General features: G+C 46.2%; 2 protein-coding genes and 1 long non-coding RNA gene across 3 annotated transcripts; 1 reads left to right on the forward strand and 2 right to left on the reverse strand.

Annotated features, from left to right (window-relative positions):
* The first annotated feature begins 9,187 nt into the window (after positions 1 to 9,187).
* Positions 9,188 to 11,133, forward strand: LOC124678077 (DNA-directed RNA polymerase III subunit rpc9-like). The gene is made up of 4 exons (XM_047214011.1): positions 9,188 to 9,230; positions 9,529 to 9,646; positions 9,772 to 9,924; positions 10,687 to 11,133. Exons 1-4 carry the CDS (start codon positions 9,223 to 9,225, stop codon positions 10,837 to 10,839), a joined length of 432 nt encoding a protein of 143 aa, XP_047069967.1. The 5' UTR covers positions 9,188 to 9,222; the 3' UTR covers positions 10,840 to 11,133.
* Positions 11,134 to 16,552: 5,419 nt separating this feature from the next.
* LOC124673678 lies at positions 16,553 to 17,263 on the reverse strand. The gene is made up of 2 exons (XR_006992781.1): positions 17,124 to 17,263; positions 16,553 to 17,036 (listed from the first exon to the last, which is right to left on the reverse strand). It is a non-coding gene; the product is annotated as an uncharacterized LOC124673678 (long non-coding RNA).
* Positions 17,264 to 17,276: 13 nt separating this feature from the next.
* LOC124673679 (APO protein 1, chloroplastic-like) lies at positions 17,277 to 19,439 on the reverse strand. The gene is made up of 4 exons (XM_047209711.1): positions 19,353 to 19,439; positions 19,163 to 19,218; positions 18,321 to 18,682; positions 17,277 to 18,176 (listed from the first exon to the last, which is right to left on the reverse strand). Exons 1-4 carry the CDS (start codon positions 19,372 to 19,374, stop codon positions 17,342 to 17,344), a joined length of 1,275 nt encoding a protein of 424 aa, XP_047065667.1. The 5' UTR covers positions 19,375 to 19,439; the 3' UTR covers positions 17,277 to 17,341.
* Positions 19,440 to 21,078: the final 1,639 nt, after the last annotated feature.

A 21,078-nucleotide genomic window follows, 5' to 3' on the forward strand; every position in this document is an offset into this window, starting at 1 on the left:
CGTCCCCGTGCCTCACCGCCCCCGCGAGGAGCGTAACCTCCGCCGCGAGCCGCGTATCCGCCGCCGCGTCCGTCTCCGGCCCCAGGAGGGCCGTAGCCGCCTCCCTGAGCCCCTCGGGCCTGACCACCACCGCGCGCCCCGCCACGTCCGCGGGCTCGCCCGCGGCCGCCCTGATCGTACTCCATCGCGGCGCCGCCGGTCTCAGACGAGGAAACGATCTGCGGATCAAATGTGGAAGAGATTGCTGATGTTGCTTTCCTTGTTTTGTTTCGTACTTGCGCTCAAAAGCAGGAGATAGAGGGGAGCGGTTTATAGATACTGATCGATCGTGGGCGCGAGAGCCGGGGGCTGAAATACCCGTTCTGCCCCTAGGGGTTTCGAGGGATCCCTTGTGTACGTCTAGGGGTATATCTGGAAGGAAACCGAGGGTCAATGCGAGTCGTGAGGGAACAGGTCACGGAGTTGCCGCGACCGCCACGCGTGGGGTCCTGCCATTTCTCTTTGCCCTTTCTCTGTTGTTTTAGATTTAGATTTTCTGTTTTAGATCTTGTTTTCCCGTTTTGCACCCACGCTCTGCCGAAATAGCGGGGAGGTATAGGATTCCCTTTTCTAGAACACTCCAGAACATGCACCATTTGCTACACTAGAAGATAGCGTTTTATTATATTTGGCAACAATTGTACGGGTAGATATAACTAAAATCTGCAAAATAACCTGCGGGCATTTAATACGTCCCTCATTTATGCATTAATGATAGTATCACATAGATTTGATTTTCCGATTTATCAATCATGTTGTGTAGAAGAAGCGACCGAGGATATCGTGTGCGGCAGCACCATAAGTATATAGAGCTACGGGCATGGATCCTCTAACGTGTCCATCCTTCACTTCTCCTGACTTTGAGTCCCAACAATGTGGGACCCGCTCCCTATGGGATCCATATGTCAGCCACCCAATGTCATGAAAATGCTAGTACGTCAAGAAAGTGTGAAGAACACGCCTTTTGTTCTAATGATAAATTTGTACTAAATACAGCTTAATATGTGAATTGGATGGGCGATAATTCCCCTTCTATACGCGTTGGTTAAAAATAAACACGGTACTACAAACGTAGACGTCTATACACTCACGACCCTATGAAGTACAAACGCACATCGTGACCCTTTGAAAGAATATTTTGTTTTTAATAAATAATAATAAAGTGTTAAATATTGGATTTGATTCGTGGTGGATCGAGACACCACTGTCCTCATAACCATCTGACCACGAGATGATAATGGTGATTCGGTTCGCTAGCCATGCTAGCATTTACTCCTCTGTTCTAATTTAGTCTATATTCTACTACTGAAAATATGATAAATTAGTTTTGTATTTATTAATACTAATTCGATATGTGAACAACCAATTCAAGCTACATTGAAAATTTTCAATAAAGAGAGCAAAACTACTTTCATTTCAGTGGTGTTGTTGACCGAAAGCTAGAATGTAGAGTATTTTATAACAAATTTTAAAACTATAATATGGATTTTTGTCATAACGAGGTTGTAGTTTATAACTTTATATCACCGGGATTTAACTCTAGTTGTCCACCGCGTGCAAGGGCGGCGCAGATATATGCAGCCGGAGTAATCGATTTAATAAAAATCAATAAAATGAAAAAAACAATCCAATCCTTTCGCAGGGTGAACAGTGCAGAATCGTTTCGCAGGATTCTCACTCCAAGGCCAAGGCCAAGACCAGGAGTCTGAAACACCAGAGGTCCAGAGCAGATGATGATGATGGCAGGCACGTCAATTCATCTTTGGGATACGTTGAGTGCAGAGGAAGGTGAAGCGAGAACAAATCTCTTGGCTGGAATCTCTTGTCCTTTTTCATTGACTGACCCAGCCAAAATGTCCTCATCGTACTGTCCTGTCAGGGGGCAAATCGCAAAAGCCACCAGGTCTGTCGCTCTTTGCATCCAGTGTACCCCGCGTTCAATGGGCCCACCTACTGCCTCGTACCTGCCAAACTCTAGAAGCTTCTTCCTTCGCTACCAAGGTTGCCGTGGATAGAGGGATAGGATAAGTTTCACACGTACGATTTGAACTGTTACTATATTTAGCGGACGTCTCAGGCTAGAGAAGCAGCACATGCTCTCGCTTGCAAATTTGTTCTTACCAACAATTAGTTAAAACTTAAGAGCATCTCGAGACGCCGTCCACCAAAGCGTCCCCCAAAGGGATTTGGGGCGCGCCGGATAAAAAAAGCGTTCCAGCCGCGTCCCCCAAAGCCTTTTTTTGTTCGGCGCGCCCCGATACGGTGTCCGGCGCCCCGAGCCCGTCCCCGTCCCACAGGGGACGCACCGGGGACGCCGGACACAACGAAATGAGAGGCGAGGAGGCGCGGGGCCGACACGTCAGCGGCACAGTTAATTTTAACCTAACCGTCGCCTACCTCGCGACGGAAGTTATTCGCGCGCAGCGGCATCTTTGCCCTAATGGCGACGGAGGGGCAGGCGAGACGTCTCGTCGGTGCTGCGCAGCCTCCACGCGTCGCCGGCGTTCGCACGCCACCGCCCATTCCCGCGCGATCTTCCCGCCTCTTCTCGTCCGTTCCCGTGCTTTCTTCCCGACGTCGGCGTCTATAAAAGGTCTCCCGGCTCATCAACGGTAGCCACCACACCCCGCCGGCAACAAACACAGCCCTCGTCGCTCCACAGTCGTCTCCTCCATCACCAGTGGCAATGGCGAACCGCCCCGGCGATGGCCACTTCCCTCCACCACCGTCTCCTCCACTTCCAGCCCGGCAGCGGCGTGCGGCACTAGAGGAGGCACTCGAGGAGGAGGCCCGCCAGCAGGCGGCGGATCAAGCGGCGTTCTCCGCCCCTGCCTCCGCAGCTGAGGAGGCCGCGGCGGCAGCAGCGTGGCAGGAGCAGCAGTGCGACACCGTTGCGGCGTTCGACGCCTCGACGGCGTCGGTACCGGGAGGAGATGGAGCAGCGATGGGCTGACGAGCGCCAGCGCCAGCGTGATGAGCGGCAGGCGCTGTTCCGTGAACAGCGTGACTCGATCGAGCGCCGGCGGCGTGAGTCGATCGAGCTCCAGCGGCAGGTGACGGCGGAGGAGCGTCGGCAGCGGGAGGCGGTCTGACGGCGCTATGGGGGAGGCGGGCGGAGCAGTTGGCGGCGGAGGCCGACGCGTTTGCGGCGGCGATGATGGAGGCGCCAACAGATGTGGAGGAGGAGGCGCCAATGGAGGAGGAGGAGGCCGAGGCGGAGGAGACCGAGGTGGAGGACGACGACGACGACGAGTTCGACTGGTCCGACGACGATGGGCCGCACCCGGACGAGACGGCCGATCAGCAACGCGCCCTCGTCGAGTCCTTCGAGTCGGAGAAGAAGCTCCAGGACGACGCTCGTGCCCGCGAAGAGGCGCATATTCGCCGCGCCATCGAGCTCTCCCTCCAGGCGGCGCAGCAGGGGACGGCGGAGGACGCGCGGCGGGAGCGGCACCGTCTGGCCACCGCCGCTCGCAAGGAGAGGAGGCGCGCGCAGGAGGAGCTGCGGCGTAGGGGAGGCGACGACGGGGCGGGGCCGTCGAACGTGCCGCCGGACGGTCAGTAGTCTAGGTTTAGATGAAATCTAGCCGTTTTCATTCAAACTTTGTAATATATAATCAAAATTGAATGAAAATCTTTATTTTCGTGCACAAATATTCATTTGGGGGCGGAGTTTGGGGGACGCGGCTGGGGAGCGACGTCCCCCAAACGCGGCACGAACAAAACACGTCCCCTAAACGCTCGATCCGGCGCGGTTTGGGGGACGGTTTGGGGGACGCGGCTGGAGATGCTCTAAAACTAGTTCAAAAATGACTCCACAGGTTTGTGCACATGAAAAGCCGTTGCACACGGTGGTGAGCTAGACTTGAAACGACCAAGTTGCACATTCGATCATACCTGTTCCACAATTTTCTGCTGCTCTATACACTCGCCGTTTAGTGAATGAGTCTTCACCTAGAGCACTCCATCCGTTTCAAACAAAAATATTGCATCCGTTTTGAAATATAAGTTTTTTTACTAAGCTAAATTATTTTCCGAAAGGGCTTATATTTTGAAACAGATGTAATACTACTTTGGTACTACTAAGGCTAGTTATAGTGCATATTACCTCCGTTTTAATAAATAAATAAAGCATACATGTATTTTAAGATAAACTTTAGACAAAATAATTGAGCACCAAAATTTTGATTATATCATTAGTATCATTGGATTCATATTGACAAACATTTTCTAATGATACTAACTTTATACCAACAGTTTTTATATATCGCTAGCATGCGTGTGGGAGTAGCGCATGCACACACGCGTCTCCCTCGCGGTGCCCTGTTGGCCGGCCCAGGAACGGGTCCTTGGGTGGTTCTTTTCTTCTTTCTCCTATTATTTTTATTTTCTTTGACAAAATCCAAGATTTAAAACCTTTTAGATTTTGAAAAATTTATATTAAGAAAATGTGCATACTTAAAAAATGTTTGAATTTTAAAAAAATTAACAGTAAATAATTGTTTGAAGTTGAAAATTGTTCGAATTTACAAATTTGAAAATTGATCAACGTTAGAAAATGTTTGAACTTGAAAATTGTCCAAATATGAAAATTGTTCAAACTTGAAAATTATTCGAACTTGAAGATTTATTAAATTTGAAAATTCTTCAAATGCAGATTTTTAAAAATTTTAAAAAAATATTTGAACAATTTTTAGTTTGAATTTTTTTGAAATATGAACAATTTTCAAAATTGCACAAAAAACATGTAAAACAGAAAAATTAGAACAAAAACATAAAAAACAGCGAAACTAGAATAACCGCAAAACCTAGAAAAACCAAACCTAACTCGCTATTGGACCAACCCAATTACACCACCCGCACGACGCGGCCTATTCTTGCACGCACGTGAGCGATGTAGGCGATTCCAATGGACTGACCAGGTCGGCCATTACAACGTGCCACACGCCACCCACGGAGGGTTATGGGCGACCTCATCACCCCAGTTTACATTTCTTTCTTGTTTTCTACTTTTTATTTCCTTTTTCGTTTCTTCCTTTTTTTCCTTCCTTTTCCTTTTTCTTTTTTGTTTCTTTTTTGTTTCGAAAAACATTAAGATTTTAAAAATGTTGATATTCTGAAAAATATTCAAATTTTCGAAATGTTTAGATTTTTAAAAATGTTCAGGTTTTAAAAAATGTTCAAATCTCAAAAAATTTCAATCTAAAAAATATTCATTCTCAAAAATTTCAATTTTCAAAAAATGTTCAATCTAAAAAATGTTTAAATTTTAAAAAGGTTCAATTTTAAAAAGTTCAATCTGTAAAATGTTTACATTTTTTAAACTTTTCAAATTTTTTTAAAATCACTTTAAAAAATCATATTATGGAAAAAATGATCATTTCTTTATGAAAATAATCAGATTTTTAAAAAGTAAAAGTAAAGATAAAAGAGAAAACGGCAAATGAAATAAATTGCCTATCTTGTTGGGACGCGGTCAGGGCACTGATACGTCTCAAACGTATCTATAATTTTTGATGCTCCATGCTTGTTTTATACCAATTTATATATGTTTTAGATGAGGACATCCCATCTCTTCATACAACCGCTGTACCTACAGCCCCACAAATACAAGGACTTCACTCGAGCTCGTGCCAAACAACTTAACTATCAGGTACTTTCGTTTCTTGGAACTATTCCTCACATACATGAGAATATGATGCTGCCTAAATCAGATATGTTTGTTACTCTTAGGAATGATGGACCAAGCATGGATGAGGAGGACAAGCATTGAAGCATGATCACGCATGGAGGAGATGGCAGCAAGCATTTGAGGATTGAAGATGACGCCGCAAGTGCAGATTTCAGAACTTTGAACCCACCATAAGAGGAGATGAAGACACAGACGAAATATAGAGTTTTCCACTTCATAATTTCGTCCATAGCATAATATGGTGTTGCGTCACCTTTAGTTTTGGGCCAGGCCCATATCATTTTCGCAGGAATTAAGTCAGGCACTTTTTAGAGTCCGTATTAAAGGGGGAAATGCCTTTTAGGGTTTGGTTCGGCCACCATATGTATGGCTGACCGAAACTCCACCTTTTCCTCCTTTAAATACCCCCATAGCCGTCACGTTTAGACTCGGATTTTGATTAGATTAAAAGTTAGCCATTGCTGTAACTCTCGTGTACTTCTTTTGAGGCCAACGCCCAGAACAAGACCGACTATTCGGAATCCCACCTTTTCAATAAAGCTTTCATCTATATCTGCAATATTCTGATTGCAATATTAGTTCTTATTTGTTCTCGATTTCAGGTAGGAATTAAGACCCTCGCTGGTCAGGCTGATCGTGCATCCGCAAGATCAGTAACTCCCGGAGATTGTCCTAGCGATTGCATTGACGCACGAGCTTTGCACGTGTAGTCGGATCGTCAAGCACGAACTCCACCAACAAATCGACGCTATCATACTCTCATCAAAAGATCGGCCATCTTTGCCCTATCAAGTGGTATCAGATTTCAGGTTGCTCGGTGAGAATTTACAGTTTTCCTAGTGTAGATTGCATCTGCCATCATACCCATAAACCACGAAAAAGCCAAAAATACTGTTAGGGTTTTAGATCATCATCCCATAAACCACCTACCACGCCTTGCATTGTCTTTTCAGTTTCGCGTCTGTTAAACTGAGACGGAGGGAGTAGCGCGCACGTGGTTTAAGATAAAGTTTGACCATTAATTTGGTCAAAAATATGGAGAATGGAGATCAATAGGCGGTAGGTTGTTGATGAGTCAAACATCAAAATATATTGTATATGAGGACATTATGTGTTTTAGTTGGTAAAAATCCATAATCTCTATGTGTTTTGCAGGAATCTATAGTTTCCTAAACCTAATTCATATTTAAATCGGTTCGATTGGGAGATGCACTTTCGTGAGTGTGTGTGCATACTTACCAGATAGACTTGTTATTGGTTGGAAAATACAAGAATAAACGTTTGTTGTGGTGTACAACCACTTTTTTAGGCTTAGAAAAAACATGTCTCTGAGTTTGGAAAAAATCTGAAAAAAACTCAAACATATTATCGAGTTGAAACATATCTATGGATTCTTTTTCTAAACTAATATGATCAAAATGCATTGTATATGAGGGCATGTCATCTATTAGTTGGTAAAAATCCATAATCTTATGTGGCTGCGTGTGTTTTGCAGGAATCTAGAGTATCCTGCACAAAATTAATATTTCAATCCATCTCATTAGGAGGCATACTTGTGCGTGCGTGTGTGGGCTTGTGCATACATACGAGCTAGACGGGAAATGGGTTTATTTCGTGCACGGGCCCATATTTTCTCTCTTCTCTACTTTATACTTTACTAGCAAAAGTGCCTGTGCGTTGCACTGGGAGAAACAAAAATTCAAACAATCCAATAAATCACCACTCGTGTCGATACTTCTCCTCTATGTCACCATCGTAAATGGGGGATTTTCTCATATTCATGAGAAAGATAATTAATTCTAAGTATATACATTGCTAGCCCCTTCTGCGCCGTAGTACCACAAATTTGTAATGATGGTGGACGCCAGCCAAAGATACATTTTTTGGTTGATGGATCTTGATATTGTAATGCTAGAGAAAATTAAATGCATGCATAGTAAGTTCATGCCTCATTTGAATCAGCATAAATATTGAAGATGCCCATCTAAATAAATTATTTGAGAATACAACCTATGCTTAGGGAGTACTAATTTGCATAACTATCCCCAGTCTAATTTGCATAACCCGTATGCAGATGAACCCACACATGAAAATCGGATGAAATAGGAACCAGCCTCGCCGTAGTATGTACTCGGTGCACACGCAAATAATTGGAGATTCAGGTTAAACAATACTTTTACCTAGGGTAAATCGGTCTAAAAAAATTGTTGACGAAAATTTTGGCAGAAATCGGACGGACCGAACCAAGGAAACGTTAGCTCCTTTATTATTAGGTATAGATGTGTGAGTTAGATTCCCCATTATGCCACCTATTATTGTAGATATAAAATTTAAAATCTATGTTACTTTTGAGAAACAATTCCAACTTATGAATCGTTTGAATATTTAAGTTCATAATGAAAGGAACTACAAAATAAGACTGATATTGAATATACTTTGCTTTTTTAAAAATTAACATTTGAACCACAATAAAACTTAGTGAAATTGGATGATATTTTTTACAAACAATTTGGGTCACACTATATCGAACTTGGTTCAATAGACCTAGGAAATATTTTGAAATTTTCATAGAATTCAATTTGGACAAAAAATTGTAACAAGTTTTATCAGACTCATTGTGTATCCTTATGTTTGATTGTGTTTCAAAGTTAAAAATTTGAATTTTGTCAAAAAAAAATTCTTTGAAGCTTGTTTAAAAGATATCATCAAAAGAAATGCACAAACGAGACCCATTCTCGCACGCGGGCGATGTGTAGTGTTTGCGCTCGCCAGGCAACCCACTGGCCCGCCACATGTCTCATCGTTAGGGCTGGAGGCAGGCCAGGGCAACGCTCGGTCGGCTGGACCGTACCCTCTTGGTGGCGTCATCGTGGAGCTCCGATCCTCCTCGGTTTCGCTTCGGTGGCAAGTCTTGGCTTTTGTTGTACTTTTTTGTTTATCCTTGATCTGCTTTGTAAGATTTTTCTTCGCATCACCTTGTATCGGTTTAGTGGTGTATGGCTTTATTATTTATAAAACTGGAGGAAAGTGTGTGTCGAGGAGGAAAACAAAGAAAAAACCCGCCTATTCCCGACAGGTCCTTCTTGTAGGCCCACCATACCCAAATTCATGCACCATGATGAGTCCATGACCCAAAACAGGCCAAGGTACCCGGCGGCCGGCCCAACTAAAGTTTCTGGCTTCAGCCTCTCCTCTCCTCCCCCACGCCGCTTCCGCCGCCGAAGCGACGGCCCCTACCGTTCTCAGTGCCGCCGCCGACTACGGGGCACCTCGCTCTATAGCTCGGCTGACCTCTCGCTCTCCAGCTCCAGGCGCTGTTCCCCTACCGTCTCTCGCAAGGAGCGCGCCGCCACGCCAACGCCCACGCGCCCACGCCGGCAGGCCGCCTTGACGGCCCCGTCGGACCCCACCCCTGCCTTCCTACCTGGCCGCCGCCTGCTGCCCTCCTCAGCGCGGCCCCGAGGTGCTCCCGCCCCCCGGCAGAGGCAACGATGAAGATGTGAGTGCCAATTTGTTGTTTATGGTTTGTGTGCCGTGGTAATCTTGTAGCTCTGCGCCACAGTACAGTGTCATATTATCCTGACCTATGTTCATGATGATATTACTTAAATATTTTCCTAGCCTAATACTGTTTGTTATGCACTTGTCTCGAATCTCAGTTCTCAAACATGATAGCTAGACCCTGAGAATGATTAATATTGTTCTGAGGAACTTCGAAGCTGAATCTGCATCATCATATAGAGCTGTCCTTCTAGTTTTATAGTCCTGAATATCCAGTGCTCTTTATCCCTCGGCAGAGAGAAGGCAAATGCAGGACATCTCACCAACTTCGAAGTTCTGGACTTCCTGCGAACTAGAGGTGCAAAAACCGATCCAATGGGGTGTTTGGGGGCCGTTGCCGCATCGGAGTGTAAGGTGGCCATTTATTTCTCTGATTGCTTGACACCCATTGTCTATGCTAACAAGTTCGGCTATTCCTCTATGTCCTTTCACGCCTGGAACGTATCTCATGTCCGTTGTTGTTGTCGTGACGCGCGCAGGTATACGAGTTCCTCCTGAAAACTCCTGCCTGCAACCAGACAAAGGAATCGGTTTCTGAATTCGCAAAGAGATGCGAGGGCTTCAAGCTTACTCAAGCGGAGAAGCTAAACATAATCAACTGGAGACCGTCCTCGGTTCCTGACGTCTATTCGGTATTTTCATACTTGTTTTACTCATCTAAGATGTTCGTTGGCTATGTTCTTTTTTTGTTAGCTGATGTAAGCCAAGACATTTAGGAATATAGTGATACTTTGGACCATCTGTGACATCATGAAATGGAAGTGTCGTTCTCTGGGGTGTGCTATGTTATTAGTTTTCGTATCTCTCGTCATGACGATATTGTCCACCTATGTTTGGCCAATTTGGCAGATTTCTGAAGTAGAGATTCAGATATATCTGAATAACAATGATACATGTTTCGATATTTTGTGCTTACAACTGCTTGATTTATCACTAATTTAAGTGATGCGGAAATTGAATGTTTGCTATTATGTGTGGGTACTTGCATCTGTAGCTCTATTATTTTTCGTGCATTAGTTAGTTGATAAATTTAACTAGTATAGAATTTAGATGAGCTGTGTGTTCTTTGGGGCATGGGTATCTTCCTGTACTTTTCCGTGTATACTTTTGGCAACAACTGGATTCACAGAACCACTCACCTTATACCCACTTGTTAATTCCTCTAGTCTAGTAAAACATTACGCCATTACAGTTGAAATTGATTTGTTCATCCAGAAAATTTGAGAGAATTGGTGGGTGCTGGAGTAATCTGTTTGCAAACAAGTACCACAGTCTATTTTGTTGCGCCGCCTCCATTATGTTGTTAGTAATGTTTTAGATTAAGACCGTGTTATTTCGCCAAAAAAAAGTAGTTCAGACCACATTCATCTAATTTGTTCCGTTCTCCGTTGCAGATGGTAGAGGAGTGTGCGAAAAGATTTTGCAGAGATGAGCAAGGAGCGCCATGTGACGGGGAAGAACGTGCCACAGAACTTTTGAATCTTGTAAATGAGGTTTTGCCACCAGCACCCACTGAGCCTGAGGATGAAGTGATGGAGGACGCCTGAAAGGGTCAGATTCTCGACGTCAGATACATATTGTCAGATCAGCCCGTAGCTTATGTCTACATACATGTTCTAGAGTAACAGCAGTTCTTAGTGGCAGAAGACCATGTTGTCTGATGCATCCATGCTAGAAACGAAGATTTTACTTGGGAGTTTCAGTGGCAGTTGAGGCTCTGTTCGTCCTTGTTGGAAACGAAAATGAACTAAAAGAGACTAAGCATTTTCTTTACGATGTGATAGTGTAGTACCCAATTTTCATGAATGATCCATCCCTTCATGCGCCCACATTCCCACACACATATAATTGCCAGCACTTTCAAGACATTCTGGTGCCGTAAAGTGGCACCAGTTTGTTGCTCATGCATACCTCTATACAGTATATATCGGTTTGTAAACTCGATTTCTGTTAGAGTCAAGCTTGGACTGCACTTGGATTAGTTCGGCAGCTCTGGGGCCTCCTATATAAAGAACACCACAGCAGGAGGACGGCTCGCTCCCACATCGCTAGACTAGTAGTGCACTTTCAAAAGGCTTCTCACAATGTTCGATAGTAATATGAAATAAGGCACGAGCAGTTCGTGAGAGCATGATGTATTGGATTCGTGGAGGAAATCGGCTCTTTAAGCTCAAAAACTTTACAAACCAATATGTTAGGTGAGTTGTCTACGTTCGTTTACTAGAGCTGGATCCTGTTATCTCAATACCGAAAGCTACATATATACCTTATGTATTCCTTTAAGCCAACCTTTTATTCTAATCTTGCAAAATGCGTAGACAGTACGATCATGCCCTCGTTTGCTAGAACACAGATTCGGTGATCGTAGGGGGGATGCCATATTGTCACTGCCAATCTAACATGGGTACGGATGAACCTGTCTTTTCGCGCTCTTTTAACTAGCAAAGACCATTCTCGAAGGTATGCATGAACAAGTTCTTTGCCTCTTTAACTTAGCAAAGACCATCCTCGAAAGACCGTCTTGGGCTATGCTATGCCGGCTTAGCAAGACACAACCTAAGCCGGATAAGTCGAGGTCTCCTGTAAACCCTAGATCTAGCTCCCTATATAAAGCCGAAGTGCGTACGCCCTTACGATATAAGCAATGCCGCATATGTACTATGTACACTTGTGTTTCCTATAGTGACTTATAGCAAGACGTAGGGCACCTCCACCGCGGGGACCTGAACCTTGGTAAACCAAGTGTCCAATCTCATTGCCCGACCATCGGCCTTGCGCTCCATATTCTCCCCCCGTTGTGATCACCCCCTAGGCAGATCCCAATAGCAACACTAATACACTATGACATTTGGCACCGACCATGGGGCGGAAGGCGTCGTGAATCACAACTCGGGCAAGGGGTTGGTGTTTTCTAAGTTCGATCAATTGTATATATAGAAATATAATACGAGGATCCGCACTATCATAGGTATCAATATATCCACCATATGATATATCTTTAATAGTGTATATATATTTGTTCAAACTTACTTTAGAATGGAAGTAGCATTTGTTCAAACTTACTTTGGAATGGAAGTAGCAAAGTCAAGTCGTATACTATGCACATGCACTAGACAAGTTTTCCTTGTGTAAAATAAGCAGTTGATCAAGCTTTGTACTAGTATGATTCTAGTAGGTGGTCCGTGCGGCCCCTGGGGCGTTCCCCTCTCCCCATCACTTTATTCCCTCGCTGAAGGAACAAATCTTTTTTACGAGAAGAAACAACGGGCCAAGCAAGCTTAGCACCGAGCTAAGTAAGAATGTAGGATCCTGAACGGGAGGTCAAGTTCCATGTGGAATCAGATCGAGACCAGCGGCCGGCGACGACGGAAACGAGCCGAGCGGCCGAAATCCACGCGCGAAGCAGCATCCCCACCTACCTACCTCCGGCCCCAAGAAGAACAAGAAAAAGAAAAGGATCGGCGACCAACGCGACCATATATTCTTCTTCGTCTTCTTGGAGACTTCGAGTAGCCGTCGGCCGTCGCCATCGTCTTGTACTCGTGCGAATCGGAGACGGGACGCCACCAACGGAGAAAACAGGGACGCGGAATCGTGGAACAGCGAGCAGGTTCCCGGTCCCGGCGGCCGGCCGGCCGGGTCGGCGTCGCACGCGCGCACCGTACGTACGGTCCCTCCTAGTAGTATCTCGTCCAGTGATCAGTGAGGAAAGGAGAATGTTGGAAGAAGACATATGAGTTTCATCGAGCTGAACGATCCTTTTCCGACATTTCGAAATGTTGGCACAAATGCATTGCAGATGATGTGAACTGCTCCAAGTAGGGGGTCAAAAGAACAATGAATTAATTCTTGACGATCAATTGATCGATCGATACATGAACAGGAAAATTGGCGGGAAGGGCCGCGCGCGAGCAACGGCTTGCGCCTTGTCCATGGGATGCATGCTGGATCGATCGATCTAGCTTCACATCACGCGGCAGCCCACGGTGTTGTCCTCGTTGAAGTAGTCCACGTCGAACCGGGACGGCTGCGGCCGGGTCAGCATCTGCTGCTGCTGCTGCTGGGGCATCGGCATCGGTGGAACCGGCGGTGGCATCGCGTAGTAGCCGCCACCACCGCCGCCGTAGTAGGAGGGCGCCGCCACGTTCGCTGGAGCATAGTAGGGCGGCGCCGGAGCGTTCGCCGGCGCGTAGTAGGAGGGCGCCGTCATGTTCGCGGGCGCGTAGTACGGCATGTGCATGGGAACGGCCATGGTGGGCGGCTCGGCGCGGTAGTAGTGCTGTTGGGTTGCCGCCACGTGGTCGGGAGACGAGGGCTTGGCGCCGCTGAAACGGTCGCCTTCTTGCTCGAAGGCGCTCTCGTCGTTGCGGGCGGCGTCCTTGGACGACGGCGCCTTCCCGTGATCGGCGGCGGCGTCGCCGCGCGCGGACTTCTGGTGCGCGGCGCACTTGTGGCAGTCTTTGTTCTTGTCTGACGCCGCCGCAGCCTTCTCACCCTTGTTGTCCTTGGCCTCTTCCTTGCGCTTGCTCTTCTCGCCTGCCGGCGCCATCCTGCTGTCACCGCCGTCCCCTGCGCGGTCCTTCCTGCCATCGCTCTCGCGCCTTTTCTGCTTCTCCTCCGTCCCCGACGCCGCCACCACCTCCGCGATCTTGCCGACCTTGGCGAGCTTCTTCACCAGCACCTTGATGTCGACGTTGCCGACAACAGTCACCCTGTCGAGCGACGGGTGGATCTCCGTCCTCAGCACGCCTTTCAGGCTCATGGCCTTCATCACCTTCCTCCGGCACCCGTCGCAGCAGCTCACGTTCACCTTCAGATCAACTCTCTGCAAATCACCAACAAATCCACAGGTGTTCATTCACAGCCAGCAAATATCACCATGGATCACCAGACTTCACTGAACAACCAAGCTTTTGAATGATATCTGGTGGCTTGTACGTACCTTGAGCTCTTCTTCCTTAGCCATGGCGATGATGACTATGGCGCAGGAGCTCAAGAAAGAGGCCGACTGATCAGTAGCTGAGTGAGTGGGCGATGAGGCAGGTTGGTCAATTGTTGCTGCCTCGTATTTATACACGACCACTGAATACATGTGCGCGGCTCTTGCAGCTGGACCGTTAGATACATGGTCCATCCATTGATTCCAAGAGCTGTATTTACTAGTGTTAATTTATTCAGCCTAACACAAGGGGAGGAGAGGTATATACCGGGACAACTCAATCATGTGTACTTGCAGTTGCATTGCAGCCGCTCACCCTGTTCTCTCTGCGTTTGCGCCAGCATCAGAGGCTCAGGGCAGAGATTTTTGTGCTGTGACATACTTTTTGCCTAGTGCAATAATATATGAGATGACTAATGGCACCTTTGGTCAGTAGAATAACATTGCAGTATGAATATTCTTTCCTTTCTACTTATATGCTAACATTGAGGGGGGAGGGGGGGGGGGGAATGCACCGAGTTTGAAGTACTTAAGTTCAAGCAACCTTTGTTGTTAGATTGTTGGGAAATTCTAACCGGAAGCGCCGCACGTTACGCGGCTTGTGCGGCGGCTACGTTGCGATTCGTGCGCAAAATCCTATAGAGGAGAGCGCGTGTCCGGTGCTGCACGTCGCGCACATCGCTCACGTTTGGAGTTACTGACGGTGGTGGGGCACTCATCCTTATCCCTAACCTCTTATCCCCTCACGAGATTTCCTCCTGTCCACTCAACTCTCTCTCTCTCTCAAGTCACACACACGGAGATCCATCGATGAGCGGCGCAGCGCGACCCCACGGAGGGTTCCGGAAGGCCGCCGCGAGGAGGCTCCCGCCCGCAGGGACGCCCCTAGAGCAGAGTCTCTCCCCGGCGAGCACGGCGCGACGCAAGTAGAGCTCTGCCAGGCTGAAGCAGAAGTGCGCGGCGCGACACACAGATGACGGCGGCATGGGCGTCACCGACGGGCGCGAGAAGACGTCTGCTCCTAGGGCGAGGACACCATCGACGATGAGCACACGGTGGAGAGGTCGCCGGAGAGCACAAATCGGGCGAGGCCGCCGCCACAGAGCGGAGATTGGGGGAGGCCGCCAGCGACAAACACGGGACTGCCCCGGCAAGCGCAAGGAGGCCGCCATCGGCATTCGACGAGGCTGATCTGGACGAGTTTTCTCGCAGTCTCTGCATCCCATTTTGGTGATTTTTCTGATTCTAGTACCAGACTTTGCTACTGATGTGTTCCTTTCCCGTCGAGTTGATTTGCTCGTTTGATGAGATACATGCTCTGCAATGTGGTCTTGATCTACCGGTGTGGAGTCCAACATGGAGCTGCAGTTTTCTTTTGTTTAATTTGGCAGTTATGAAGTGATAACCTGATAATTAGGAAGTGCTAATCTGGTAGTTATTTGCAAGATAAATAACCTGCACGACTCCATGCATAGGTTGGCAGTTGTTATTGGTTAATTTGGTCATGGCTAAGTAATAATCTGGCAGTAATACTAAAAAAAAACCTAGCAGTTGTTAAGGGTTAACTTGGTCATAGCTAAGTAATAACCTGGCTGTTGTTAAGGGTTAAATTGGTCATGGCTATAATAACCTGGCAGTTAGTAGGTGATAATCTGATAATCATTAGCAAGTAATATAGAAATTAGATTAAGTGAAATCTTGAGTAATCAGGTTACTGCTACCGAAAAACTGGTAATCATCACGATCCACAGAGTGAACTTTTTGTATGAAGAAATGATGTCAATGTTATCACAAATTGTGAGATAAAGTATTATACCTTTACATGTAGCATCTAATAGTATGCTATTACATGTATGTATCATCTAGTAATAAGTATTTACACGGAAGTAATCTAATCAGGAGGAGTATGATGTTGCATGCATTTTTTTTTTGTAATTTAATGAGCCATCACAGTCGGGTTGCATGCAGAAAACAAGGACTTTAGGTGGTGGCCATGGGGGACCACATTTGCTCAAGGCGAGCAGCTATGCGGGCCAAACCTGCGGACAAGACTGCATGTCGTCTCGATAGGAGCCAGCGTGTTTTTGGCGGATGGCCATGTGCTCCAGTGACCGACATGAGGCGGGGGACCACATGTGCATGGTCAAAGCTGCACGGGTCCACAGTCTGGCAGCCGCCGCACGGTTTTGCCTTTGTGCGGCGCCGCTGTGTAGCACGGTCCTAGATTGTTTTATGCACCCGTTTCAAAAAAAAAAAAGATTGATCTATACAAGTTATACATGCTTCCTGATATAGGCAGTTCAATTCTGTGAAGAGCATGAAAAAAAAAACATTGTTCAGGCCGGCTGAACAGGCCGATGTAGATCCTTCAAAAACCATTTAGTGTTCTCTTCCTGGCTCTCTATAACCATCCATTTGTTATGAGTTGTGCAACCATGTTACAGAGTATACAGGAGGGACAAAAAAAGTACAGAAAAGAATACAGTATTACTGATGATCTGATGGTATACATGGAGCCGCACCGGGAGTGGTGATCTGTGGGCTCATCTTTTAGTCCATGATTAATCACAGCCAGGCGCACAAATGCCCGAACAAATCTCCGTGATTAGTTTAATCCCAAGAATCAGCCTCACAATTAAGCATACTACCGGCAGAGAAAGGCGGAAGCCATCTGTATCGAGCCATTGTAAGTGCCTCACAGTCTAGCATAGGGAAGAACAAAGCGTCTGCCCCTTCCATTAAACAACATTATACACACCATAGCAGAAGACATCCTTTTTCACTTCCTTTCTTGAAGTCGTGCATCTGCAACAAAGCAGTGATCAAATGGTCATAAGATACATGGTGTCACCGAGAAGACAGGCAGGCGAAGGCAGGATATACGGGGATCACCTTTTGATGTATACCTTTACCAGATTTATGAATCAATTTGATTATGGTTCATCACGGTTCAGCCATACCTACTATATAATACAGCCTATGTATATGCCGCTAGCCGAGAAGTATGACAGGGCCCAACCATGAGTGCATGCGTGCAAGGTGCAAACAAGCTACTTTGTCTGGAATTTGTACTCTGGGCAACTGCAGAAGTGCAGGGTAGAACATTGTTTTCATGCAGCCCTCCGAACTTCCTTGGAGTCTGGGATGACGATATCGGTCCTCATCATTGGTATATACTCATCAGGTATTTCAGCACCTGCCTGCACACATAGCTCGACAACAGCCGGAGCTTTGCCATAGAAACTCCTTAGAGAGGAAATGAGAGGAGGGCCAGCAGGGTCAGGGACATGCCACACATAGTTCGGTGGTATGACCTCGTCGACAACCGCATCCTGCCACCCGTGCTTGCCGTCTCTCCACTGGTGCTTGAAAGCTCCGCACAGCTTCACATTGTGTCCCCATGGACCGACGTGGACCTCAGAGCAGTACCCACATGCTTTTACACTGTACTTTCTCATCAGCTTCCGCACACCCTCCCGGACATTGCAGTATGCTTTCAGTGTCATCTCTGCGTGCTCTTTCACGTTGGATGGCGCGGGTGACTGCCCCTGTTGGTTGCTAAGTGTGTCAAGCTCAGCAAGAAGAGATACACAGTCCTCTGATCGATGTGGCTTAGGCTCCTCGACAACTCCACCACGGTCAATCACCTTCTTGCCAATCATCCGCACAGGAGCAGTTCGTCTCCTTGAGGGATACTGTGGTAAGTCGACACCAGCCTGAATGCATAGCTCAACAATTGCCGGAATCCTGTCAAAGTCAAACCTGGTGTCATGCTTGACCCTCCGACCAAATGGGTCAAAAAGATGGTAAGATTCGATCGGGATGAGCACATCATTGATGGTGCCCCTGACCCAAGAGTGGTGACTGTTTCGATGCTGGCTTCCTGAGCCATAACAATCTTGTATCTCGTGGCCAACTGGGCCAACATGGACTTGAGGGCATTTTCTACAGAATCAGAAGACGGCTGATTAATCTACAAAATACTTGGTGAATCATGTCATAGGGTAGTGATTTCACAATGTGTCTACATAAGAGACTTTAAATATTAATGCATGTATGAAAAGCTTATGATCAGATTTCTCGAGTTACCTGCAACCATAAACTGAAACAACATTCAGAAGCTCAGAGAGGCCTCTGATGAGCACTTTCCAGTTATCAAGGACTTCGTAGGCAACAGGGACAAGCTCTGGTAAAAGCAACCCATTCTTTGGGGGCTCAAGAGGCTTCTCTATCCTCATCTGTGCAAGTCTCCTATTTTGGCGGGAAGCTTGGAGCATCTTCTTAATTGGAACTGCAAAGGGCTTCTTTTTGTTCTTCGGGTGTAATTCTGGGAGATCAACATTTTGTGGTTGTTGCTGATACCTTTCATGCCTCTTACTGGCAGGATCAGGAGAGTACTCACAGCATGTTATTGTCATTGCCCGGTAAAATCGTTGAGATTGGGATCCTACCTGTGATAAGTTATAAGTAAAATGGTAAAGTACAGACTGGTGAAAGTGTATGCAAAGAAAGAGGAAAACCATATATTTTTTTTCCATCGCACCAGGACTTGGCCACAAACATGCTTGAAGGCTGAAACATGCCACAATGTTGTAATAAAATCGACAGCGCAGACTGGAACAGAACATCACAAAGCAAAACTCACAGTAGAATGTAGGTGATATGAATATGAATAATTTTACGTTCCACAGATTGCTGATATAGCGGAAAGAGATGATATACTTGTATTGGTCTGTAACGTCACGGCATTTTATCAATATGCAAGGGATGAGAATTTATCATGCAGCACAGGTGCTGAAAACGTGTTGCTCTGAAATAACACCACACTTCCGGTGTTTACAGTCTATATACAATCAGCAATGTTGCACCATCCATTTTGATTACCTAGAATGGTTGGGGTAATTTTGAAAGCCAGAGCAGGGAACCCATACCTTTATTAACTTTTTGGTTCTGGTTGCACCGATACCTACCAAGCTAAAACGAACACCTGAACGAAAGATTGAGAGGTGAATCTGAGGCACGGTAATACTACAAAATTCTGACTGGATGAAATAAGATGTTGAAATTAAAGGCGATGGAACCGCGGAAGCAGTGAGGATTGCTTGACAGTGTTGGACGTACCCTTGCAGTTCAGCATCTCCATGACAGAAATCCAAGCGCGAGTTGCAGCTTACTCGGCTCCTGAGAGGCTCGAAACGCACGAGCTGCTAATTCAGAAGATACGCAGAAGTCAGTCGTCAGCTAAGAGCAAGACACTGAAGGCAGCTTTTTAGTGTTGGTTCAATTGAATCCCAATATTCTTTTTAGGGAAGGCGACGGAATGAGAGCTGCGGGGCCGGCGGCACGACGAACGCAGAGGGGAGAAGGGGTACCTGGTGGTGGCGGCGCACGGGAGGGAACCGGGATGTCGGGGGCGCCTCGAGGCAGCGGCGCCGGCAAGGAAGAAGAGAAGGGCCGGAGAGTAAGCACGCGTCCTCGTACACACGGAGAATGTATCGGAGCCGAGGAGAGGACGCCGGCGGAGGGTGGAGCTTCGCTTGCTTACCCAGCAACCGGCCGGAGCTCACGGGCGGCGACGAGACGAGTGGCGGGGAGAGATAAGAACAGCGACATAGAAATATCTCCGTTTTCTATTTTACACATGGGCCATAGGCCCTTGCGGATTGGGTAACTGGGCTATGGTGTGTGAGGATGTTCATGTATTGGGCCTAGACGCTCAGTTTACGAGGATCGAAACGAATGAAGTGATTTATTGGGCCTGTACAAAATGGATATTTTGGCCCAAACTTTTAAAAAGTTTCTGCTTTTCTTTTTGCAATATTATTTTTTTGTACAATTATTTTCGTTGTTTTTAACACAAACAAATATACACTAAAGATTGCGAAATTTATGTTGGGCAAACGTGCCCGCAATAAACTCGGTGCGACGTCAAAAAGAAGTAGCGGGTAATTTTGTGGTTGGTCCTGACAACTTTTTTTCCGAAAAAATCGTGGCTGCATCTCCTTGGATTCCTCGCTAGGATCCCTTCGCGCCCACGTCTAGGAAGGTTTGCTCGCTATTTTTGTCTGAAAATTAAGCAAGGCGAAGGGATCATAAAGTTGGAGGGGAGGAAGGCCAACATAAATATGCAAATAAATACGTTAAGACCTCATTTGGCAACCATCATTTCATTTCATTTCTTCTAATGATATCATTTGATTTGGCAAATCCACATAAATGACGGGTAACGGAATGAATTAAAGTTAGGCATAAGATGAAAACTATGGAATCTCAATTGAATTTTGAATGGATTTCGTGGCCGGCCAAACTAGTTTTTCTGGGAAGAACATAATGAATTCTTTGGTTCCAACCCAAATGATGTCAGCCAAACGTGCTAGGAGAGGAAGAAAAAAATAGAGAAACACTTCATCTGAAAACGCGTGCTGAAAATATGACGCTGAGTTGGTGGTAGCAATTTTCTCGGCTTGTATTTCTGATATTTTGGCGGAAGCCGGTTTTCCCGGTTAACATCCAGAAAAAAAATAGCGAATGAAATTTTTTGATATTCAAATAATTTGCTTAAATTTATTTTTAAATTTTTTTGAGCGAAATAGCAAACTGGTTTGAAATTTTTTGGCGCCGGTATTTCCAGAAATACCGTTACCTACCGGTATTTTTTTGCCTATCGAGAAAAAAAAAACCTTGTGTAAAATGAAATTTCAGTAAAACAAAAAAGGAGTCTTCATGTCCTGTTATCGAGGGCCTCGTTTAAAAGAAAATATGTCGTTTGGGAACTTTAGCAGGACTCACTAGAAAAACACCTCAATCCGGAAGTAATCTCTTCTGAATGCCAACGATCATCGAATTT

This window comes from Lolium rigidum, chromosome 7, assembly GCF_022539505.1.
Source record: "Lolium rigidum isolate FL_2022 chromosome 7, APGP_CSIRO_Lrig_0.1, whole genome shotgun sequence".
NCBI classification, from domain to species: domain Eukaryota; kingdom Viridiplantae; phylum Streptophyta; class Magnoliopsida; order Poales; family Poaceae; genus Lolium; species Lolium rigidum.

What these genes read in the sequence shown, in the direction of transcription:
- LOC124678077 (XM_047214011.1), top strand. An exon ending in TTGCCGCATCGGAGTGTAAG is followed by an intron (nt 9,647 to 9,771) that starts GTGGCCATTTAT and finishes TGACGCGCGCAG; the next exon opens with GTATACGAGTTCCTCCTGAA. An exon ending in CGGTTCCTGACGTCTATTCG is followed by an intron (nt 9,925 to 10,686) that starts GTATTTTCATAC and finishes TCTCCGTTGCAG; the next exon opens with ATGGTAGAGGAGTGTGCGAA.
- LOC124673679 (XM_047209711.1), bottom strand. Translation starts at nt 19,374, where the DNA reads ATGGAGATGCTGAACTGCAAGG. An exon ending in GAACCAAAAAGTTAATAAAG is followed by an intron (nt 18,683 to 19,162) that starts GTATGGGTTCCC and finishes AACTTATCACAG; the next exon opens with GTAGGATCCCAATCTCAACG. An exon ending in GTTTCAGTTTATGGTTGCAG is followed by an intron (nt 18,177 to 18,320) that starts GTAACTCGAGAA and finishes CTGATTCTGTAG; the next exon opens with AAAATGCCCTCAAGTCCATG.